This window comes from Macrobrachium nipponense, chromosome 29, assembly GCF_015104395.2.
Source record: "Macrobrachium nipponense isolate FS-2020 chromosome 29, ASM1510439v2, whole genome shotgun sequence".
Classification (NCBI taxonomy): domain Eukaryota; kingdom Metazoa; phylum Arthropoda; class Malacostraca; order Decapoda; family Palaemonidae; genus Macrobrachium; species Macrobrachium nipponense.
The window spans coordinates 35157446-35176650 of record NC_061092.1 but is presented as its reverse complement, the minus strand read 5'-3'; the positions used below and the strand labels follow the sequence as shown (position 1 = coordinate 35176650).

The 19205-nt window shown below is 42.2% G+C and overlaps 1 protein-coding gene across 1 annotated transcript in view; it reads left to right on the top strand.

The window, feature by feature from the left end:
• Positions 1–19205, top strand: part of LOC135206236 (plasmanylethanolamine desaturase 1-like) — a 45174-nt gene that overhangs the window by 986 nt on the left and 24983 nt on the right. Inside the window, exon 2 of the mRNA XM_064237610.1 lies at positions 4103–4314. Coding sequence (XP_064093680.1) covers positions 4103–4314 — 212 coding nt within the window. The remainder of the gene's footprint in view (positions 1–4102; positions 4315–19205) is intronic.

The window sequence follows — 19205 nt, the reverse complement described above, 5'->3', positions numbered from 1 at the left end:
CCGCCCATTCAAGTGATCGTCCCCCGACAGGCTGTGCGTGGCGTATGTCTAATGTTCGGAAGAGAAAGATGTGAATAATAACAAAATGTGAGAATACTGTCGTTGAAATAATTTGTTAATAAAGACTCGTGGGTATTGTACGTTAAAAAGGGCTAATTTGCCGTGTGATAACCTAGATTTGCTGCTGAAAAGAAGTAGAATACGAGATTAGTGACAAGGTGATTTTTTTTCTCTTGTTTTGTCGATGACTTCAGTGCTTTGTGCCCTTTTGTTAAAGAAAAAACTGGCTTTTTCTGGTAATATGATTTCTCACGTGATTAACAATAACTTTTTCAATTATTTACATTGAAATGCAGACGTGATTCACTGGTGTACAAGTATTGATCAAGAGGTGGTGTACAATGAAAATTTAGCACAATCTGGAATCGCGGAAAACATTAAAGCCCAAATAAGGATTGTTCAGTGTTTTATTACTAGTTTTTTTTTTTTTCTTCAGTGACTATTTTTAAGAAATTTCTTTAATACTGGAAACAAGACCATTGAATAGGTCACCCGTTCAAAGGACAGAGAAGGCTTACTACTCGAATATACTAGCTTGAGCTGGTTCCTCCCATTCATTATTAGCGCAGTGATGATACATATTTACCCCTAATTAAGTTTTGTGAATCTGAATGTGAACCTTGACGATAAATCTTGCATTAGATAGTGTTTGTTCAAGATCAAAAGTTCCCAAATAGGTAAAAAGCTTGGCACTAGAAGAGGATGTCACTCATATATCTGTTATCTTTCCATTCATATTTTCACATAAGATTTAACTATCTCTCTTCCTATTGTTTCTTTTCGTAGTCAGTAAATACGAAAGTTAAGCCAGCAAAAAACTTGTTTTTGGTGTAGGTGGAGTATAGGTATGGTGCACACAGGTGGATAGATATTATTCATATTCTGAATCATAACATTTGCTCAAGATTCGATATAAGCAGAATAATATGAATTCAAGCATTCTCCTGAAATTCAGTATGAAATATAATTACAGTAGACATAATCAAACAACTTAAATTCAATGATTCATTCATTCATAAATATTCATAAAATTCACCTCCACCCATATCAGATGCCATTCACATACAAAGTACATGTCATGAGTCTTCCATTAGGAGTGTTTTATTGGTGAAGTTCTTATATTGTTTTAGAATTCTGATGATCTTTTTTAATCCTAAAGAAATGTAATTTTATTTGTTATTCATTATGAACATGCATTGTATGAACTAATATTCACCTCATAAACAGACCTTCAGGAAAATAACAGAATGTCCAAAGGACAAGAAGAAAACAGAACTGTACTTGAGAATATGACTTAGAAGTTCTTAAGCCTAAAGAATGTAGCATTGTATACAGTAACTATATTTTACATATTTTAGTGCATAGGTATTACATATACAGTACTGTATTTCTCCATCATTTTCTTTTCCAATTATGGTTCATAAGTTTACAAGCTGCATTAATGTCAAAAGGACTAGGAATACTAATATTTGATAATTATGAGTGTTTAGTTATTTCTTTAAGTTTACAGTATGTCAGGTACAGTCCCTTTGGTAATTTAGCTTTGAGAAAACTAAAAGAAGTATTTTAATACTTATTAATTATATTTAACACATATTTTTTATACTTATTCATTATTTATCTTCCAAAGATAAAATAAGATAGGATGAGTACCCAGACTGGTATTAACTAGTTATGTGTGTCTTGAAATATGGTGGATTCTAATACAGTGTAATAATTATATTTAATACTTATATTTAACACTTATTTATTATATAATATCTTCTAAGAGTTAGTTAAAAGAGGGTAGTATAAGTACCCAGTTTTTTTTTCTTTCTTTCTTCCAATTAATGATTATGTGTTTGAAATATGGAAGACTATCATTCATTAACTATTTAGAACTCGTGTGGCCATTTGGGTTTCAGACATGCTACCATTCAACTTCCAGTTTTTCTTGAATAGTTTGGGGACTTGGGTGATGGTTGATGATAAAATGGATTGTAGACCACTTTTGACATGCAGTGAATTACATCACTTTCATACGTCTGTTTTGAGTAAATGACCTATTTTCATCTTGGCCATGGGATAAACAATACTGTAAATTGTTTATTGATGGCTAGTTTATTCTGTGTGACTCCTGTGTAAAGCAGTTCACTTTTAAACCAGAAATTGGCTTCTGTTTTGCAATTCAGTGACGGAGTCATAAAGGTCATGCCTCATGCCCATTTGTGAAGGGATGGTGTGAGTGGGATTTTGTCCTATTTGGATGTTGACTCAGTGAAGAGTTCATTCTCCAGGAATATAAATTTGAGGCTACGTACCCATGCTATATCTACTGTTCCTTGGTATTAAAGAAGTGTCCAAAGATTTTTTCATGGAAAATGTTAGTAGTAAATTGAGAATGAATGAATGATTTAAGAGCTATATTCCATCATATTATCAGTGGTAAATAATGCTGACACCTCTCCCTGAAATAAATCATGCTTAAATCATGTACAGTACAGTATGTTTGTTATGCAGTTGGGACTGTATCCTCTCACACTTCCATGATATAAAATTATTATTTTTTATATATATTATTATTATTATTCAGAAAATGAACCCTATTCATATGGAACTAGCTTACAGTGACCATTGATTTGAAATTCAGGTTTCCAATGGAAATGGTGTTCATTAGGAAGTAAGAGAAGGTAAAGGGAAATGCAGAAAGAGATCTCATTTATTAAAAAGATAAAATAAATCATTAAATTTTGTAAAGTGCATGGAAATAGCATTAGGATAGTAATTGCAGCTTTGCCTGAACTTTTAAAGTTCCAATTGCACAAAACATCCTTAGGGAGACTGTTCCACAATAATGTTGTTATACTTCCAGTTAAATACAATACTAGCCTTTTTTTCATTTTGAACTGGTTTGTCTAGTGCCAGTAATACTATACTGTCACATATTGAGTTTTGTGAGGCTTGTCAGTTAATTTGGTCATGCTTTGGTAAAGTCCTGGCAACATCACTCAGGGCCCATATCAGTCTGTGAGACCAGATTTTTTTTTCTTGTCCAGTTAAGCAATTTTAATAATTCAGCAATAATCCTATTGGCCCTATGTGTTTGGTACCAACTCATTCAAGTTTTCTTCAACCTCCCTGATAGGGTAGGTTGTATAAGTATTTTTGTAAGGAGACTGTTCATGTTCGCTTGTTGATAGTGAGTGAATTGAGGTAAAAAAATGTGCATAAACTTGCCTCAGGAATCCTTCATCCACATTGGGTCATCATGTAATATATATTTGAAGCTTGGTTTTGTATCCAAGACTCTTGTTATTGTTTTAGGGTTACTGTAATTAAGTAGTGTCTATAATATTGCTTCCTTCATAAGAAGGCAGTTTTTGATGATTTATCCAGAGAACATGGGTGTCCAGTTTAGAAGATGAGCATATTTTATTATGGCACTAATATTTTGTGTATATTTTCACCTTCTAAATATAAGACTCTTCTAACTTAAAGTAAAGAAGTCTTGCAAAAGGTAATGGGGCCATGTGTGACCCACAACAATGTGCAAGAGCTTTCTAGGCTAATGATTCCCTTTAGGGTAATGAAGTTTCTACATGTTATTGAACACAAGCCATCTAGGGTTTTTATAAAAACAGGGTCTCATAACCTACACTTATGTATGTTTACATATATGGTCGGTTTCACTGAGCACCAAGATTGAGAGCATATTACTCTTCTCTTATTTATTTGCAGAAGGAAGCATGAGTGAGCTTGCTTTCCCCATTAAGGCATTTGTTGAGCATTGAATGAACCCAAAATTATTGATCTGTAGCCATAAAACATAATAACAATTAACAGGGTTAGGTAAATTGAAGGTTCTGTATGCAACTGTATTATTCACAGATTTGAAATACTTTAATAGTCTTTTTTATGAATGTCAATAATGTTTAGACAGGTATCAGTTATGTGCCTAAGAATTCAGTGACTTCTTTTAGATGTTAATTAACTAACAGGTTTAGTTTAAAAAAAAATTATTCTTTTTACAATTAAGAACTTACACGCTTTCCTTCTTTTTCAGGCAAACGAATGCAAGAAATAGTGTGTATTTTCTTTTGTATAACACTGATGATGGTTAACTTTTACTACATGGGCGTTCATTTTCAACTCGAAAAGATCACATCCATATTTGTGGTTGCTTTAGCAGGAATCGTTACCGCAGATTTTGCTTCAGGACTAGTCCATTGGATGGCAGATACCTGGGGATCTGTTGAGCTACCTATATTGGGAAAGGTATGTGCCCCCTTGCCATTTTATGTGAAACCTCTAACATTACTAAAATTAATTTTTGTTCATTTTGGGTTATTTACATTCCGGTAAGATTCAGATTGTTACCAACAGGATGATTGTAGGTGCCTTTCTAGTACACTAAATATATTGAGAATAGAAGATCCATTATGATTGGCAAATGATGTTGAACATGTAATCTTATATTGTACGTACTATATTATAGTATTTTCTATGATAAACGAAAGCGTACTTGACAAATTTAAGTGCCAATGTTTGGGCAAATATCCTGTTAATGAGGAGAGATGCAGCATTGGCTAGACTAAGCCGCACTGTTGATTTGGATTCCCCGTTAGCGATGAGGAATGGGGATATCTTGGAGTCGCAATTGCTGTTGCCAGAGGTCATGCTGGAAGAGGCTATGGATAGAAGAAGGATGGACACTAACGATAGATTGGTACAGCAGGCAGTTAGGAAAACGTCTAACAGTCAAGCTACCTCTATGGAGGTAAGGCAGCAGCAAATACCTCGGAAGAAGACTGAAACATCCCTAATAGAGCAACGAGACCCTCTTCCCCAAAGAGGTTAGTTCATCGGCCCTTTCACAATAGAAACAACAGAGGAAGGGGGATTAAGGGAAGAGGGAGAGGCTCAAGAAGATAGGATGGGCGCCTCTCATCACTCGGCCACACTGGAAGGTGTGGCAGGAACTGGGAGCAGAGCAGTGGGTGGTGGATGTTCTCAGGGTTGGGTATTTGATTCCGTTCAAGGTAACCCCACCCCTGACAGAACAGCCATTACCTCACCTCGCTTATGCTCAGGAATCTCAGAAGGCCATTATTCTGCAAGAGGAAGTGAAGAAGACGATGGAAAAAGGGGCTGTGGAACAAGTATCCATTCCGTCAAAGGGCTTTTACAGCAGGATTTTCCTGGTACCCAAAGCCAACGGGGAGTGGAGGACAGTAATAGACCTGTCAACATTGAATCTGTTTATAAGAAAAACCAGTTTCAAAATGGAAACTCCAAAAACGGTTCTACAAGCAGTCAGGATCAAGGACTTTATGCTGACAATCTATCTGAAGGACGCATACTTTCAGATACCAGTCCATCAGTCTTCAAGGAAATTTCTCCGTTTCAGTCTTGCAGAGAAAGGTTTCGAGTTCAAAGTCCTGTGCTTCGGACTGACAATGTCTCCTCAAGTTTTTACAAGAGTGTTCACTCTCGTGTCGACATGGGCGCATGCTCAGGGGATCAGGCTAATAAGATATCTAGACGATTGGCTGGTGATAGCAAAGTCCAGAGAGAAATTACTCAGGGACAGGGTGACCCTCCTGCAGTTTTGTCACAGTCTAGGTATTGTGATAAATCAGGAGAAGTCGCAGTTGGATCCAAGACAACATTTGGAGTATCTGGGAATGGTTATAGACACAATAAAAGCCAAAGTATTCCCGACAGACCAGAGAATAGAGAAATGCAAACAAGTGGTGAATGCCTTTCTGGGAAAACAAACACAGCCAGCAAGGCAGTGGCAGGTAGTACTGGGAATCCTAACTTCCTTGAAGAAGCTAGTACCACAAGAGAGGCTACACCTTCGATCTCGACAATGGAGGATGAATGAGTTTTGGTCACCAATAGTAGATCACCCGTACGAGCAAATTCCCTTGCCAGCAGAAGTGAGGAAAGACTTGCTGTGGTAGGTGAACGACGACAATCTGACAGTGGGTGTCCCCCTTCAACAACCCTCCCTGGACCTCTTGCTGTTCTCAGATGCTTCACTAGAAGGTTGGGGAGCCCATATGGAGGAGTTGATGGTGTCAGCAAAATGGAGTTGCGAGGACAGAGAACTCCATATAAACGTGCTGGAGTTAAAAGCAGCGTTTCTAGCTCTACAGGAATTCAGGAGAGAGCGAAGGGACATTCAGTGGTATTGATGTCAGACAACACCACAGTAGTAGCTTGTAAAAAACAAACAAGGAGGCCTAGTTTCTCGGCAGTTACATGTGATGACAGTTCAACTTCATCAGTGGGCTGTAGAGAACCTAGTAGACATCAGGGCCAGATATATTCCGGGAAAAAGAAACATAGTGGCCAACAAGTTGAGCTGCAGGGATCAGATACTGGGAACGGAGTGGTCCTTGCACCAACAGGTAGTGGACAGGATGCTCATGTTGTGGGAAAGGCCGATCATAGACCTATTTGCAACCAGTTACAACAAAAAGTTGGAAGTGTATTGTTCGTAGTCCCAGACGTAGAGGCAGTAGCAGAAGATGCGCTACAACGCCCTTGGGACAATCTGGAAGTGTACGCATTTCCTCCATTTTGTCTAATCCGTCAGGTTCTGAACAGGGTAATGCAGTCTCAGAACCTCAAAATGACTCTGGTAGCTCCTTTATGGCCAAAGGCAGAACGGTTTCCGGACCTGCTGGGACTCCTAATAGACGTGCCAAGAGAGTTACCACTATGAAGCAACCTACTATGTCGGCCGCACATGGAGGGGTAACACCAGTCGGTGAAGTCCCTATCGCTTCACGGGTGGAGACTGTCAAATATCTCCTCCGAGCGAGACGGTTTTCGCAAAAAGCAGCAACTCAGATGGCAGGAAATATCAGGAAGTCATCTGCGGCAGTATACCAAGGGAAGTGGTCGGCATACTGTGATTGGTGTTGTAGAGGGAACTTGTCTCCACTCGGTACCACTATTCAGCAGTTAGCAGACTTTCTGGTATATCTCAGGACAGAAAGGCATATGTCTGTATCTGCAGTGAAGGGGTACAGGGTTGCTCTAGCCTTAGTCTTACGAATGAAAGGTGTGGACATTTCGTCTTCATGGGAGTTGGCCATGCTGATGAAGAGCTTTGAACAGTCATGTCCGCCAAAGGAACTAAAAGCCCCAGATTGGGATCTGACCATGGTACTGAGTAGTCTGACAAAACCCCCCTATGAACCACTAAGGCAGTCCACAGATAGGAGCCTGACCCTGAAGACAGTCTTCTTATTGGCCCTAGCTTCAACCAAAAGGGTGGGGGAGCTACATGGCCTGTCATATATCGTAAAGCACTCGAGAGGTTGGAAGCCAATGGTATTCGAGTTTGTTCCAGAATTCGTGGCCAAGACTCAAAACCCAGCAATAACAGACGGCAGATTCGACTCCTTTTCCATACCTTCCTTGGTAGACTTTGTAGACAATGACAAAGATGAGATGCTTATGTGCCCCGTCAGGGTAATAAGAGAGTACTTAAGAAGGACAAGGCACCTCAGGCCGGGGTGCCGGAGGTTGTTCGTAAGTATACAGGATGGAACAAGAAGGAAGTGTTCAGGAATACAATATTGTTTTGGCTAAAGGAGATGATCAGGAATGCCTACATGACAGAAGACAGGGGGTCAAATAGCCAGGAGAGGGCTAGAGCTCATGACATCAGAGGCTTGAGCGCTTCTTTGGCATTTAAGAAGAATATGTCTGTGGAGAGAATTCTGAAAGCTGGTGTTTGGAAACGGCAAACAACTTTCACTTCATTTTATTTAAAAGACATTGCCCATAGATCCTAGGACACTTTTTCCTTGGGTCCAGTGGTGGCGGCCCAACAAGTGATATAGCTCATCCAGTACCCCTGGCGGGTCTGTTTGTGTCTATTCTAAGATGAAGGTATGAAAGTAGAATGAATGGGATGAGGGTCCCTCTTTTTTTCTTTTTTACTACTTTTCTTTTTTCTACTCCTTTACCTACGGGCAGTATGAAGGAGAGTACCATCATATGCTGGAACGGACTAGATGCAGGTGAGGTGGTCAGCCATACTGTAAAGTTATCTTAGGGTATAGTATATTTTTCAGTAGCAACACACTCCTCTCGGTAATAAGGAAGAGACAGGTGAGGGTGGATCCAGATGCAAGGGACAAGAGTGGTTTATGAGAAGGGAAGGTTCTCTGTTCTCCCATAATGTGTAAACCATAGAATGGTATCAGCACCCAGTGAGGGAAACCAATAGATTCGCTTATATCTTTGGTTCTAGGTTCATTGTCCATTCTCTTAATGGATAAAAAGGTTGGCCCAAAAAACTTCCCAGGTCCAGCAAGTTATAGAGACTTACCTCCCCTCAATAAGTAAGTCTATCCTAAATGTTTAAGACAAAGGTTTGTTCTGTATAAAACAAATACAAATTTGTAACTAATTTGTATTTTCATACATTCAACTTACCTGTCAGATATATACATAGCTATAGACTCGTCGTCGTTCCCGACAGAATTTCAAATTTCGCGGCACTCGCTACAGGTAGTCAGGTGATCTACCGCCCTGCTCTGGGTGGGCAGGGCTAGAACTATTCCGTTTTCTATCATAATCTCTCTGTCGCCGGCTGTATCAACATTGTTGTTACTTCTTCCTCCTGACTGATTTCGTTTTTCGCAAAGCTTTTTGATCATCTCTCGCTGATATTTGGTGACGTACTTGGATCGTTGTTTGGCATTCGCTATCGTGGACTGTTTTTTGGACTTGGTTTTTGGATTTTGTGAATATGTCTGATTCTAGTGTTAGTTTTCAGAGTGTGTGAATGAGGGCTGTAAGGTGAGGATTCCGAAAGCTTCGGTAGATCCTCACACTAGTTGTAGAGGGTGTAGAATGGTTGAATGTTCAATTGAGAAATACGTGTAATGAGTGTGAGAATCTGAGTGCACAAGAGTGGAAGAATCTAACTTCTTACTGAAGAAGTTAGAGAGAGATAGAGAGAAGGAAGAAAACATAGAGGTCTGCCTCTCATGATTTACTTTCTAGCTCTGTAGCTTCTTCCTATGATGATAATGACCATTCTGTTTCAGCCCGTTCACAATGGCTAATCCCTCTAGTTCGGCTTCGGAAATAGCAGAACTTAGAGCTTCCCTTCAGAAAATGCAGGAAAAGGTCGCGGCATTGGAAGGTAAGGAAAAGTGAATGTGGCAAGTGATATTAGTGTCCCCAGTGTAGTGGAGGGGGCGTCTGGTCGTCTCTGCGACGCTCCCAGGCCTAGACCTCTTCCAAGCTCCCTGGCCCGAGGAGAAGGAAAGTCGAAAGCCGTACGGGGGTTGTGGAGAATCCCCAACGATCAGGCGTCCCTTCGGCAGAATCGATCGTATCGACTGCTAAAGACCGCTATAAGAGGGTCTACGAGAGTGCTTTTCGTCGTCGAGTTCGCCTTCTCCGAGAAGAGGGTGGAAGGAGTCGAATCTTTCCCGTACCTTTGAAGAGGAGTATGCAAGAGCCTGCCAGGCGCCAGGCGCCTGCTGACATGAGATCAATTCGAGTCCCGAGCGCTTCTCGGAAGGAGAGCTCCTTCGGTAGTAAAAGAGGGCGAGAATACAGTCAGACTCTGGGACTAGAGGAGATCCTAGAGCGCCTTACAGATCTCCCTCTCCTGATTCGGAAGATTCCTCAACCAAGAAAATTTTGAAGAATTTGCAAGAGCAATTAGCCTTGCTAGCAGGAACTCGTTATAAGGAGCCTACTCGTAAGAAGGATGATAGGCTTCCTATTAAAAGATCTAAAGAACTATCTCCTGCCAGGCGCGACGCATCCTTCAGGGGAGTTGTCGCACAGGCGGCCATCTCTGGGGGGGGCGGTGCGCTAGGCAGGCGAGAAGTAGGTAAAGGAGCAAATCCTGTCAAGCTAGGGCCCAACCATGTCAAACTGAGTAGGCGCCAACCGAGCCAAGACATTAAACATCTTGAATAAGGCGTTATATCAATCGGAGCCAGGAGGTATTCGGATTCTAAGACTCTAAAAAACGCAGGAGTATCTGAACAAAAATGCGCCTAAAAGGCCATACTCCTCCCAGGCCAGGAGCACGAAGCTATACTCCTCCAGGCGCCAGGAATATGCGGAAATTAATACTCCTACCACGCGCCAGGAGTATTATTGAACGAACAATGCCGGCCATACGAGGCGCCAGGCGAAGCCTGCTGAAAGCCAGAGGAGTACTTCGTACGGCGCTTTGCGCTGCGAGGCGCCAGGCGCCTGATGAAAATGCGCCTGCCAGGCGCCAGGCGCCTGATGAAAATGCGCCTGCCAGACGCCAGGCGCCTGCTGAAAGCCAGGAGTATTCGAGGCGCTTTGCGCCTGCCAGGCGCCAGGAGGATCCCAAGCACGCTACTCCTCCCAGGCGAGATACTCCTGCTGTACACCAGCCGCATTCCTCGTATGAAACCTGACACTCGGAAGAGAGTAAGAGAAGAGTCAGTAGAAAGGAGAGCCTTCTCCTTCCGAGCCTCTTAACCCAGAAGATGCATCGGAGGATGAAATGAGGAAGGATCTTCTAATTATAAAGTCCTTTCGTCCCTTCTGTTGGAGGAATATGGAGACTCTTTGACACCAGCTGCTCCCCCTTCTCCACGTTCGCAGTTTTTCGAGCACGAAAACACTCAAGTCTTCCTCTTTTCCTTAAAATGAAGCCTGCCATTTCTATGAGGAGAGCGCTACAATCTCTTGATCCTGTTCAAGAAGAAGAAGGAGTTAGGAAGGACGGTATTTGTATGCCTCCCGCCAAACTTACAGGAAGGAGAGGAATTTGGTACGAAACGGGAGAGGATATGGGATTGTCTCTGTCCGTTTCAGCCGAATCAGATTTCTCGAGTTTGGTGGATTCGTCTAGAAGGCACGCCTTGAATGCAGCAAAGGTTACATGGGGGCTTTCGGAAACGGACCACCTCATCAAGGGTCTATTTCACACCCTAGAAGTTTTTAACTTCTTAGATTGGTCCCTTGGGGTTCTGGCCAAGAAATCTCAAGAAAATGAACAACTCGACCCAGAAACCCTGAATTGTATCCTAGCCTGCATTGATAAGGCTGTTCAGATGGATCAGCTGAGGTATGCTCGCTATATGGTGCAGGAGTGTTAAAGAAAAGAGCGGTGCACAGTGCTTTCCTCACAAAGGCCGTCTCGCATTCGCAGAGAGCCGCCTTATTGTTTGCGCCTCCTCTGAACACCTTTTTTCCATCACAGGTGAAGGACATCGCGCATTCTCTGACGGAAAAGGCCACCCAGGATCTCTTAGACAATCATCAAGGAAGAGTAGGCCTGTGGGCTAGTGAAGAGGAAGAAAGTGGCTCTCCCAGCTCAGAAACAGCCCTTTCGAGGAGGTCTTCCAACTAGAACGATCGCCCAGAAGGAGTCAAACTGATAAGAGGGGCAGGTCTTCCTTCCGTGCTTTTAGGAAAGGGAAATGAGAGTTCTGTCCTCCAGACACCCGTAGGAGCCAGGCTACAGTATTTTGCGAAAGCCTGGGAAGACTTAGGAGCCAACACTTGGACGATGTCGATCATCAGAAGGGGTATCGCATCCCATTCAAGGACATTCCTCCCTTGACAACATCTCCGAGGGAATTGTCCGCCAGATACAGGGACCAGATGATGACGGACACTCTTCGTCAAATGGTGGAACAGATGTGGGAGAAAAGAGCAATAGAACTTGTACTGGATTGCAACTCCCCGGGGTTTTACAACCGCTTGTTTTTTCTTGTAAACAAAAGCCTCGGGAGGATGGAGACCGGTACTGGACGTAAGTGCGCTGAACAAATTTGTCGATCAACAGAAGTTCAGCATGGAACGTCTGCCTCAGTCCTTGCAGCACTACGGCAAGGGGATTGGATGGTGTCCATAGACCTTCAGGACGCATACTTCCACTCCCGATCCACCATTCGTCGAGGGAAGTACCTTCGATTTATGTTCGAAGGCAGAAATTATCAGTTCAGGGCCCTGTGTTTCGGCCTGTCCACGGCTCCTCAAGTCTTCACAGACGTGATGAAAAATGTAGCGAGACACCTACACTTGAAAGGGATAAATGTCTCAATGTACCTGGACGACTGGCTCATCAGAGCCAGGTCCAAAGCAGTGTTTGGAGGACCTGTTAATAACAACCTGGAGTTGACAAGTCTTTGGGACTGATCGTGAACTCGAGAAGTCTCAGATGATCCCCAGCCAGAACGTGGTTTATCTGGGGATTCAGATGGATTCTCGGGGTTTTCGAGCTTTTTCCATCGCAAGAGAGACTAAAGAAAGGCTGTGCCACAGTATCGAACTTTCTAGGGAAAGAGCGCACTTCGGCGAGGGAATGGCTGAGCCTTCTGGGAACCCTTTCCTCGCTCGAACAGTTCTTTCTCTAGGGAGATTACATCTTCGACCGCTTCAGTTCTTCCTAAGAAGAAGTTGGAGTTGGAAGACGGTCAGCTATCGGATACGTTTCCAATATCGGAAGAAATAAAACACCATTTGAAGTGGTGGTTGCTTCCACTAAAGGAAAACAAAGGAGTGTCCCTGCAGGTACGGAACCCAAGCCTGACATTGTTTTTCAGACGCCTCGGAGGCGGGCTGGGGTGCAACATTGGGACCCAGAGAAGTGTCAGGCACCTGGTCGGCAGAACAGGTGTCATGGCACATAAATTGCAAAGAGCTTAGCAATACACCTGGCGCTAAAGAGCTTCGAACACTTAGTCAGAGGCAAGTCGTGCAGATAAATTCGGACAATACGACAGCTTCTGGCTGTCAAGAAGCAAGGAGGGACGCACTCTTTTGCTCTGTACGAGCTGGCACGGGATCTACTGATTTGGGCGAACCAAAGGAAGGTAATTCTTCTAACAAGGTTTGTTCAAGGGGAGAGGAATGTGAGAGCGGGACAGACTGAGCAGGAGATTCCAGGTCCTTCCCACAGAGTGGACACTCCACTCAGAAGTCTGTCAGAGCCTGTGGCGCCTTTGGGGGAAGCCTCAAATAGATCTTTTCGCCACATTCCTCTCCAAAAGGATAGATACATTTTTGTGCCTGGTGGAGGATCCCCGAGCTATGCAACAGACGCCTTTCTCCTGGACTTGGTCAGGAATAGACGTTTACGCGTTTCCCCCCGTTCAAGATTCTGGGGGAAGTAGTCAGAAATTCGTGGCATCCGAAGGAACCAAGATGAACTCTGATCGCTCCGTTTTTGGCCAGCTCAAATCTGGTTCACAGAGGTGATGGAATGGACAGTGGACTTCCCCAGATCTCTTCCAAACAGAATAGATCTGCTCAAACAACCCCACTTCGAGAGGTACCATCAAAATCTACCCGCTCTTGCTCTGACTGCCTTTCGACTATCGAAAGACTCGTCAGAGCGAGAGGGTTTTCTCGCCAGGCAGCAAAATGCAATTGCTAGAGCCCGCAGATCATCTACGAGACGAGTGTACCAATCGAAGTGGGAAGTTTTCAGAAACTGGTGTAGGTCGAAGAGAAGCTGTCCTCTTCCAGTACCTCTGTGACCGAAATTGCAGATTTCCTTCTGTTTCTTAGACAGGAGTCGCATCTCTCGGTACCAACTATTAAGGGGTACAGGAGTATGCTCTCAGCAGTCTTTAGAAACAGAGGATTAGATCTAACGAATGACAAGGATTTGCAACGACCTCATTCGTTCATTCGAAACATCTAAATCACGCGAACCTAAGGTTCCAAGCTGGAACTAGATGTGGTTCTTAAATTTCTTTCATCAGATGAATTCGAACCACTTCACACTGCTTCGTTCCGTAATATCACGAGAAAGTGTTTGTTTCTGATGTCTCTTGCAACGCAAAAAGAATCAGTGAGTTGCACGCCCTTGAATCAAGAGTTGGCTTCAAAGGAGACCTCAGCAATTTGTTCATTTCAGTCCCTTTTTCTGGCCAAAAATGAAAACCCTTCGAATCCCTGGCCCAGGAGTTTCGAAGTTAAAGGACTTTCTAGCTTGGTGGGCAGAGAGGCAGAAAGATCCCTGTGCCCAGTTAGAGCTCTAAAGTTTTATCTGGACAGGAAGAAGCAGGTTGGGGGGTTCGCAGAAAAGTCTTTGGTGCCTCAGTGAAAGAACCCCAAGAGAGCAATGTCTAAGAACGCATTAGCTTCTTTGTGAGAAGTGTTTATCACAGAAGCTCATAAAAAAAGTGTCCAGATGATTCGTTTAATCTCCTAAGAGTGGGAGCCCACGAAGGTTAGAGCAATCGCAACCTCGGTGGCGTTCCAAAGAAATATGTCACTAAAGAACATTTTGGATACAACTTATTGGAGATGCAACTCTGTGTTTGCATACCCCATTTATTTAAAAGACGTACGAGTTACGTATGATAAATGCTTTTCGTTAGGTCCGTTTGTGTCAGCACAGACGGTTCTGGGTAAAGGAGAAAGCACCAATCCTTAAAATTAGGTACGTAACCCTCTTGTCGATGTGTTCTAGGGTTTTCGGTTGATGGTGGAGTGTCAGTTGTCGCACAGGCGGCGGCATTCTCTTTATTGAAAAATCGAGTGACATTGACTATGAGGGGACAAAAATTTTTGTTTTGTATGTTTATGATCGAGTTGTGACATCTGACTATTAGAGGGGTACAAAAAATTTGTTATTTTTGTATGTATTGTTTTCGAGTTTTGTGGTTGTTTGCAAAGGAGTTTGGGGATAACTCTAGCAATCTTAGAACTAACACGGGTTCGGGATAAGTGATCGGGATTGGTTGTGTGCTCCTTAAATTAGTGCGTGTTGTCATATAAGCGGATGTGCTCCCATTGACAAACGCCATTTAGGATTCTGTCGAGTAAGTGGAAGAGACCCCATCGACAGATCCACAAGAATTCTTGGCCACAGATCACTATCTCGCTAAGGTTCTTGAGATGAAGCAGACTCCTAGGCGGTAGCCACGAAGTCTTCCATCTAAGAAGGTAGGAACTAAGGTTTATTTATACCCTACAACATATGTTGTTTACCTGTCTGTCAGTTAGTTAGCTGTCTCTTGCCCTCCACCAAAGGGTGTCAATCAGCTATGTATATATCTGACAGGTAAGTGAATGTATGAAAATGACATTGTTATGATACAATAAAGTTTCATACATACTTACCTGGCAGATATATACAATTGAAGACCCACCCAGCCTCCCCGCAGGAGACAGGTGGAAGAGAGATTATGATTAGAAAACGGGAATAGTTCCTAGCCCTGCCACCCAGAGCAGGCGGTAGATCACCTGACCTACCTGTAGCGAGTGCCGCGAAATTTGAAATTCTGTCGGGAACGACGGAGTCCTATAGCTATGTATATAGTCTGCCAGGTAGTATGTATGAAACTTTATTGTATCATAACAATGTCATTTTTCATAACTAACAAACCTGAGGTCTTAACAGGTAAAGGCCTACCTCAAACCGCCCCTCTAGCAGTCTAAACTGGGTTAGAAATATAACTGGTGGGTCACGGGACGCCAAGGGCATTCTGGGTATACATGCCCCGTGACCTGGTATAGATGCCAATAGTCCGTGGATCTCACAAGTTTAATTTTAATTCCACCGGTTTCCAGCTTGGCGCTAGTAAATCCTAATGTTAAGACCTCAGGTTTGTTAGTTATGAAAAATACAAATTAGTTACAAATTTGTCATATTCCCCTGAAGAGGAATTAATGAATATTATTCCTGAGCACAGTGTATTTGTTGGAGATGTTTCTGCTGTCTATCGGACTGCCATACTGTAATTAGGAATATGTTCATCCCTTGCTTAGAAGCAAAAGTAACCGTATGCACAAATGCAAATTAATTATTCAAGATTCATTTACCACTGTGTACTATATGGCAAGTCATCCATTTGTATATAAAGATGCATACTAATTCCACTTTTTAAGACAAGCAGTTAAGATATTGTTTGTTAAAATGTATCTGCCAGATTGAAGTGTATACTACAGTACTATATCATGTTTTACTGTAGTGTAATATGCATACTACAGTTCAGTACTGTGTTCAGCTACACGATACTAGCAGTGACTTATTTGGCTAGGTCTGTGAAATTTTTATTGAAGCCCTTTCTTATGCATTGGACGACCATTAAGAAAAATGCATCCACATTTAAATATCATTGCCATACAAAATAATGTCTCTCTCAATATTGATATAAGGTACAGGAGTCCCTGGTTATCGTCAGACTCAGTTAATGGCGATCTTGTTTTATGGTGCTTGTCTAGCACCATAAAATTGCCGATTTATGATGCCATAATGGGCCGATTTTCGGTTATCGACACCATCAGATGCTGGTAATACAGGCAGTCCCCGGGTTACGACGGGTTCGGCTTACGACATTCCGAAGTTAAGGCGCTTTTCAATTATATTCATCAGAAATTATTTCCAGGGTTACAATGCCTACAAGTCTGATCTGGCAGATGAAATATGACACCAAAAATACAAAATAATCAATATTTGAAAGGTTTTTTGATAAAAAATGCAATAAGAATGCAGTTTACGCACATAGTTTTCAATGCACCCAAAGCATTAAAAGTAAGGTTTCTTAGGATTTTTGACGATGTACCGGCTTACGACGATTTTCAGCTTACTACACGTCTCGAGAACGGAACCCCCGTTGTAACCCGGGGACTGCTTGTATAGTTGTGGCACGATAAGGTGCTGATAATAGAGTTATGGTGCCAATCAGCATCCTGCCGAGAACGGAACCACTGCCGATAACTGGGGACTGCCTGTATAGTGCAGCATTTGAGAATGGGACTTTCTTCTTAATGGAGGTAAAAGCTGTTGTAATTTAAGTTGGACACATGGCACACTGTTGATGTCCCTTTGGCTTCCTATAATTATAACACACTTCATGGATATATCTTCATCTCCTTATCATTGTAAAATTATTAAACCAGACTGCTGAGTTCCACTTCAAGACTCTCACAGGGTTGGCCCAAAAGACTAACTCATAAATGAGGTTTGGAGAGAGATGCAAGACATAATTAAAGAAGCTGGACAGCTTGGTTGCAATAGGGCAAATGGAAAAATTGAAAGGCAGAAACAGATGCAGCTGTAGCAAAGGGATACTAGAACCGTGATCACTATTGGGACCACACAGGGTATATTTATATAGATGCTGTTTGTGGAATTTTGTATGTTGAGACCTAAATATCTGTGGATGGACATTTTAAAATAATAATTATGTTCTCTAGTGTGCTGTGAAATAACAGGTGATTTTGAAAATTAGCCATGCAAAATATTCAGAGATTTAAAGTCTGCCCATGACTTTAAAGTGCAGGTGGTTTCTGTTTGAGTGTGTTTATTTCTAAAAAGTGTTATTGTCATGGTCTATGATAACTGAATCCAAATCCTTCATTTACTAGTGGTGAGCCCATTCATTTTGTGAAGATACTTAACAAGTGCAATCTTTTTATAGCAAGTAATTTATTTACTCTGGTTTACTATTTCAGCATTCAGAGTTGCTGTTGATTAATGGAACAAGAATTGCAAACTTACTAGTACGTACATTGTATTCACGATCATGGATGAGCTATTAATTGTTCATTTTTCAAAATCTTTAAAATGAACTAAAACAAGTAACTAAGGTTAAATGTTTAGGAATTTTTCTTAAACATTCAGGTTAAAGGTTAAGAAATTTTTTCTAAGTTTACACTGCATAGGTACAAACAATATAGGATCTTGTTCATCACAAAACAATTTGTAAAGGTTTACCATAATATACTAAAGCTGGTGCTGAATTCTAATATTGTAAGCTGCATTAATACAGTGTAGTACAGGCCTTACAACTTGTGGGTTTTATTATTAAGATACTGAATGGGAATGCATCTAGATTTTTATGTAAATTTTAAATGTGATAGTATTTTAGTTGACCAGTTGAATATAGGGTAGTTTAATCAGTAGCCAGATGCTACAGATTCCTTGCTTTACAAATTTGATTGATTTTTAACCAGTTTGCAGCTGGCTCTAGAAGATTATCCTATTTTTGTACAAGTAACTTACCCAGCAGATATATACTTAGCTATAGACTCGGTCGTCCCGACAGAATTTCAAAACTCGCGGCACACGCGACAGGTAGGTCAGGTGATCCACCATTCCCGCCGCTGGGTGGCGGGGTCTGGAACTATTCCCGTTTTCTAAGCCATAATTTCTCTGTCGGTTGAACGGACAACACCTATTGTTCGTTCCTCCATCTTGGATTTCAACTAGTTTGCCGAGAATTTGGATTGGTTTTTTGGTGACGTATTCTGTTTTTTCTCTGGCTTGGCATACGCTTATTGTGGACTGTTTTTCGACTTTGGTTTTGACTACTCTTTCACGATGTCTGACGCTAAGGCTTCACCTATGTTTAGAGTTTGCAGTAGGGAAGGTTGTAAGGTTAGGCTGCCTAAATCGGCATTAGATCCTCATAGTATTTGCGCTAAATGCAGGGAGAATGAATGTTCTTTTATTAACACCTGTGTTGAATGCGAGAACCTTACGGAGCTTGAATGGAAAGACTTATCATATGTTAGGAAGCTTGAGAGAGATAGAGTGAGAAAGGCTTCAGCTAGGTCATCTAGTAGATCTTGCTCTTTAGAACAAGAAGTTAACTCTCCTACTAACGATTTTCCCTTAGCCTCAGCTGCTTCTCCCTGTTCTGAATCCAAAGATTCTTCGTCAGAGAGGGAAAATGTAAAAGCTTCAATTAAGAAACTTCAAGCTCAGCTACGAGCTCTAAACCAAGGTAAGAGTGGTGATAGTGACTTGTGCAGTGTCCCCAGTGCAGTGGAGGGGGGCGTCTGACCGGTTCCTCATTGCTCCTAGGCCTAGACCGCTTCCAAACTCCCAGGACCAGGGGAGGAGGAATGTCGAAAGCCGCAGGGAGGATGCAGAACATCCCCAACGGTCAGGCGTCCCTTCGGCAGATCCTGTTGTTAAGTCCCAGGCTGCCTCGGATTGCCGCGAAAAGGCGTCCTAAGGGAGTGTTTTTTCGGCCTCAGACTCTTCCTCTCCTAAACGAGGATGGAGTTCTGCCTCTCTTTCGCGCCCTTTGAAGAGAGCCTGGAAGGCGCCTAAAGGAGACGCGGCTGATTCCAGCCCAGAGCGTTTTCCCGAGGATTGGCCTTCGGGACCTAAGAAGACTAAACAAGAGGAGCCTTCTCTTCAGGATCCTACGAAGAAGTTTTTG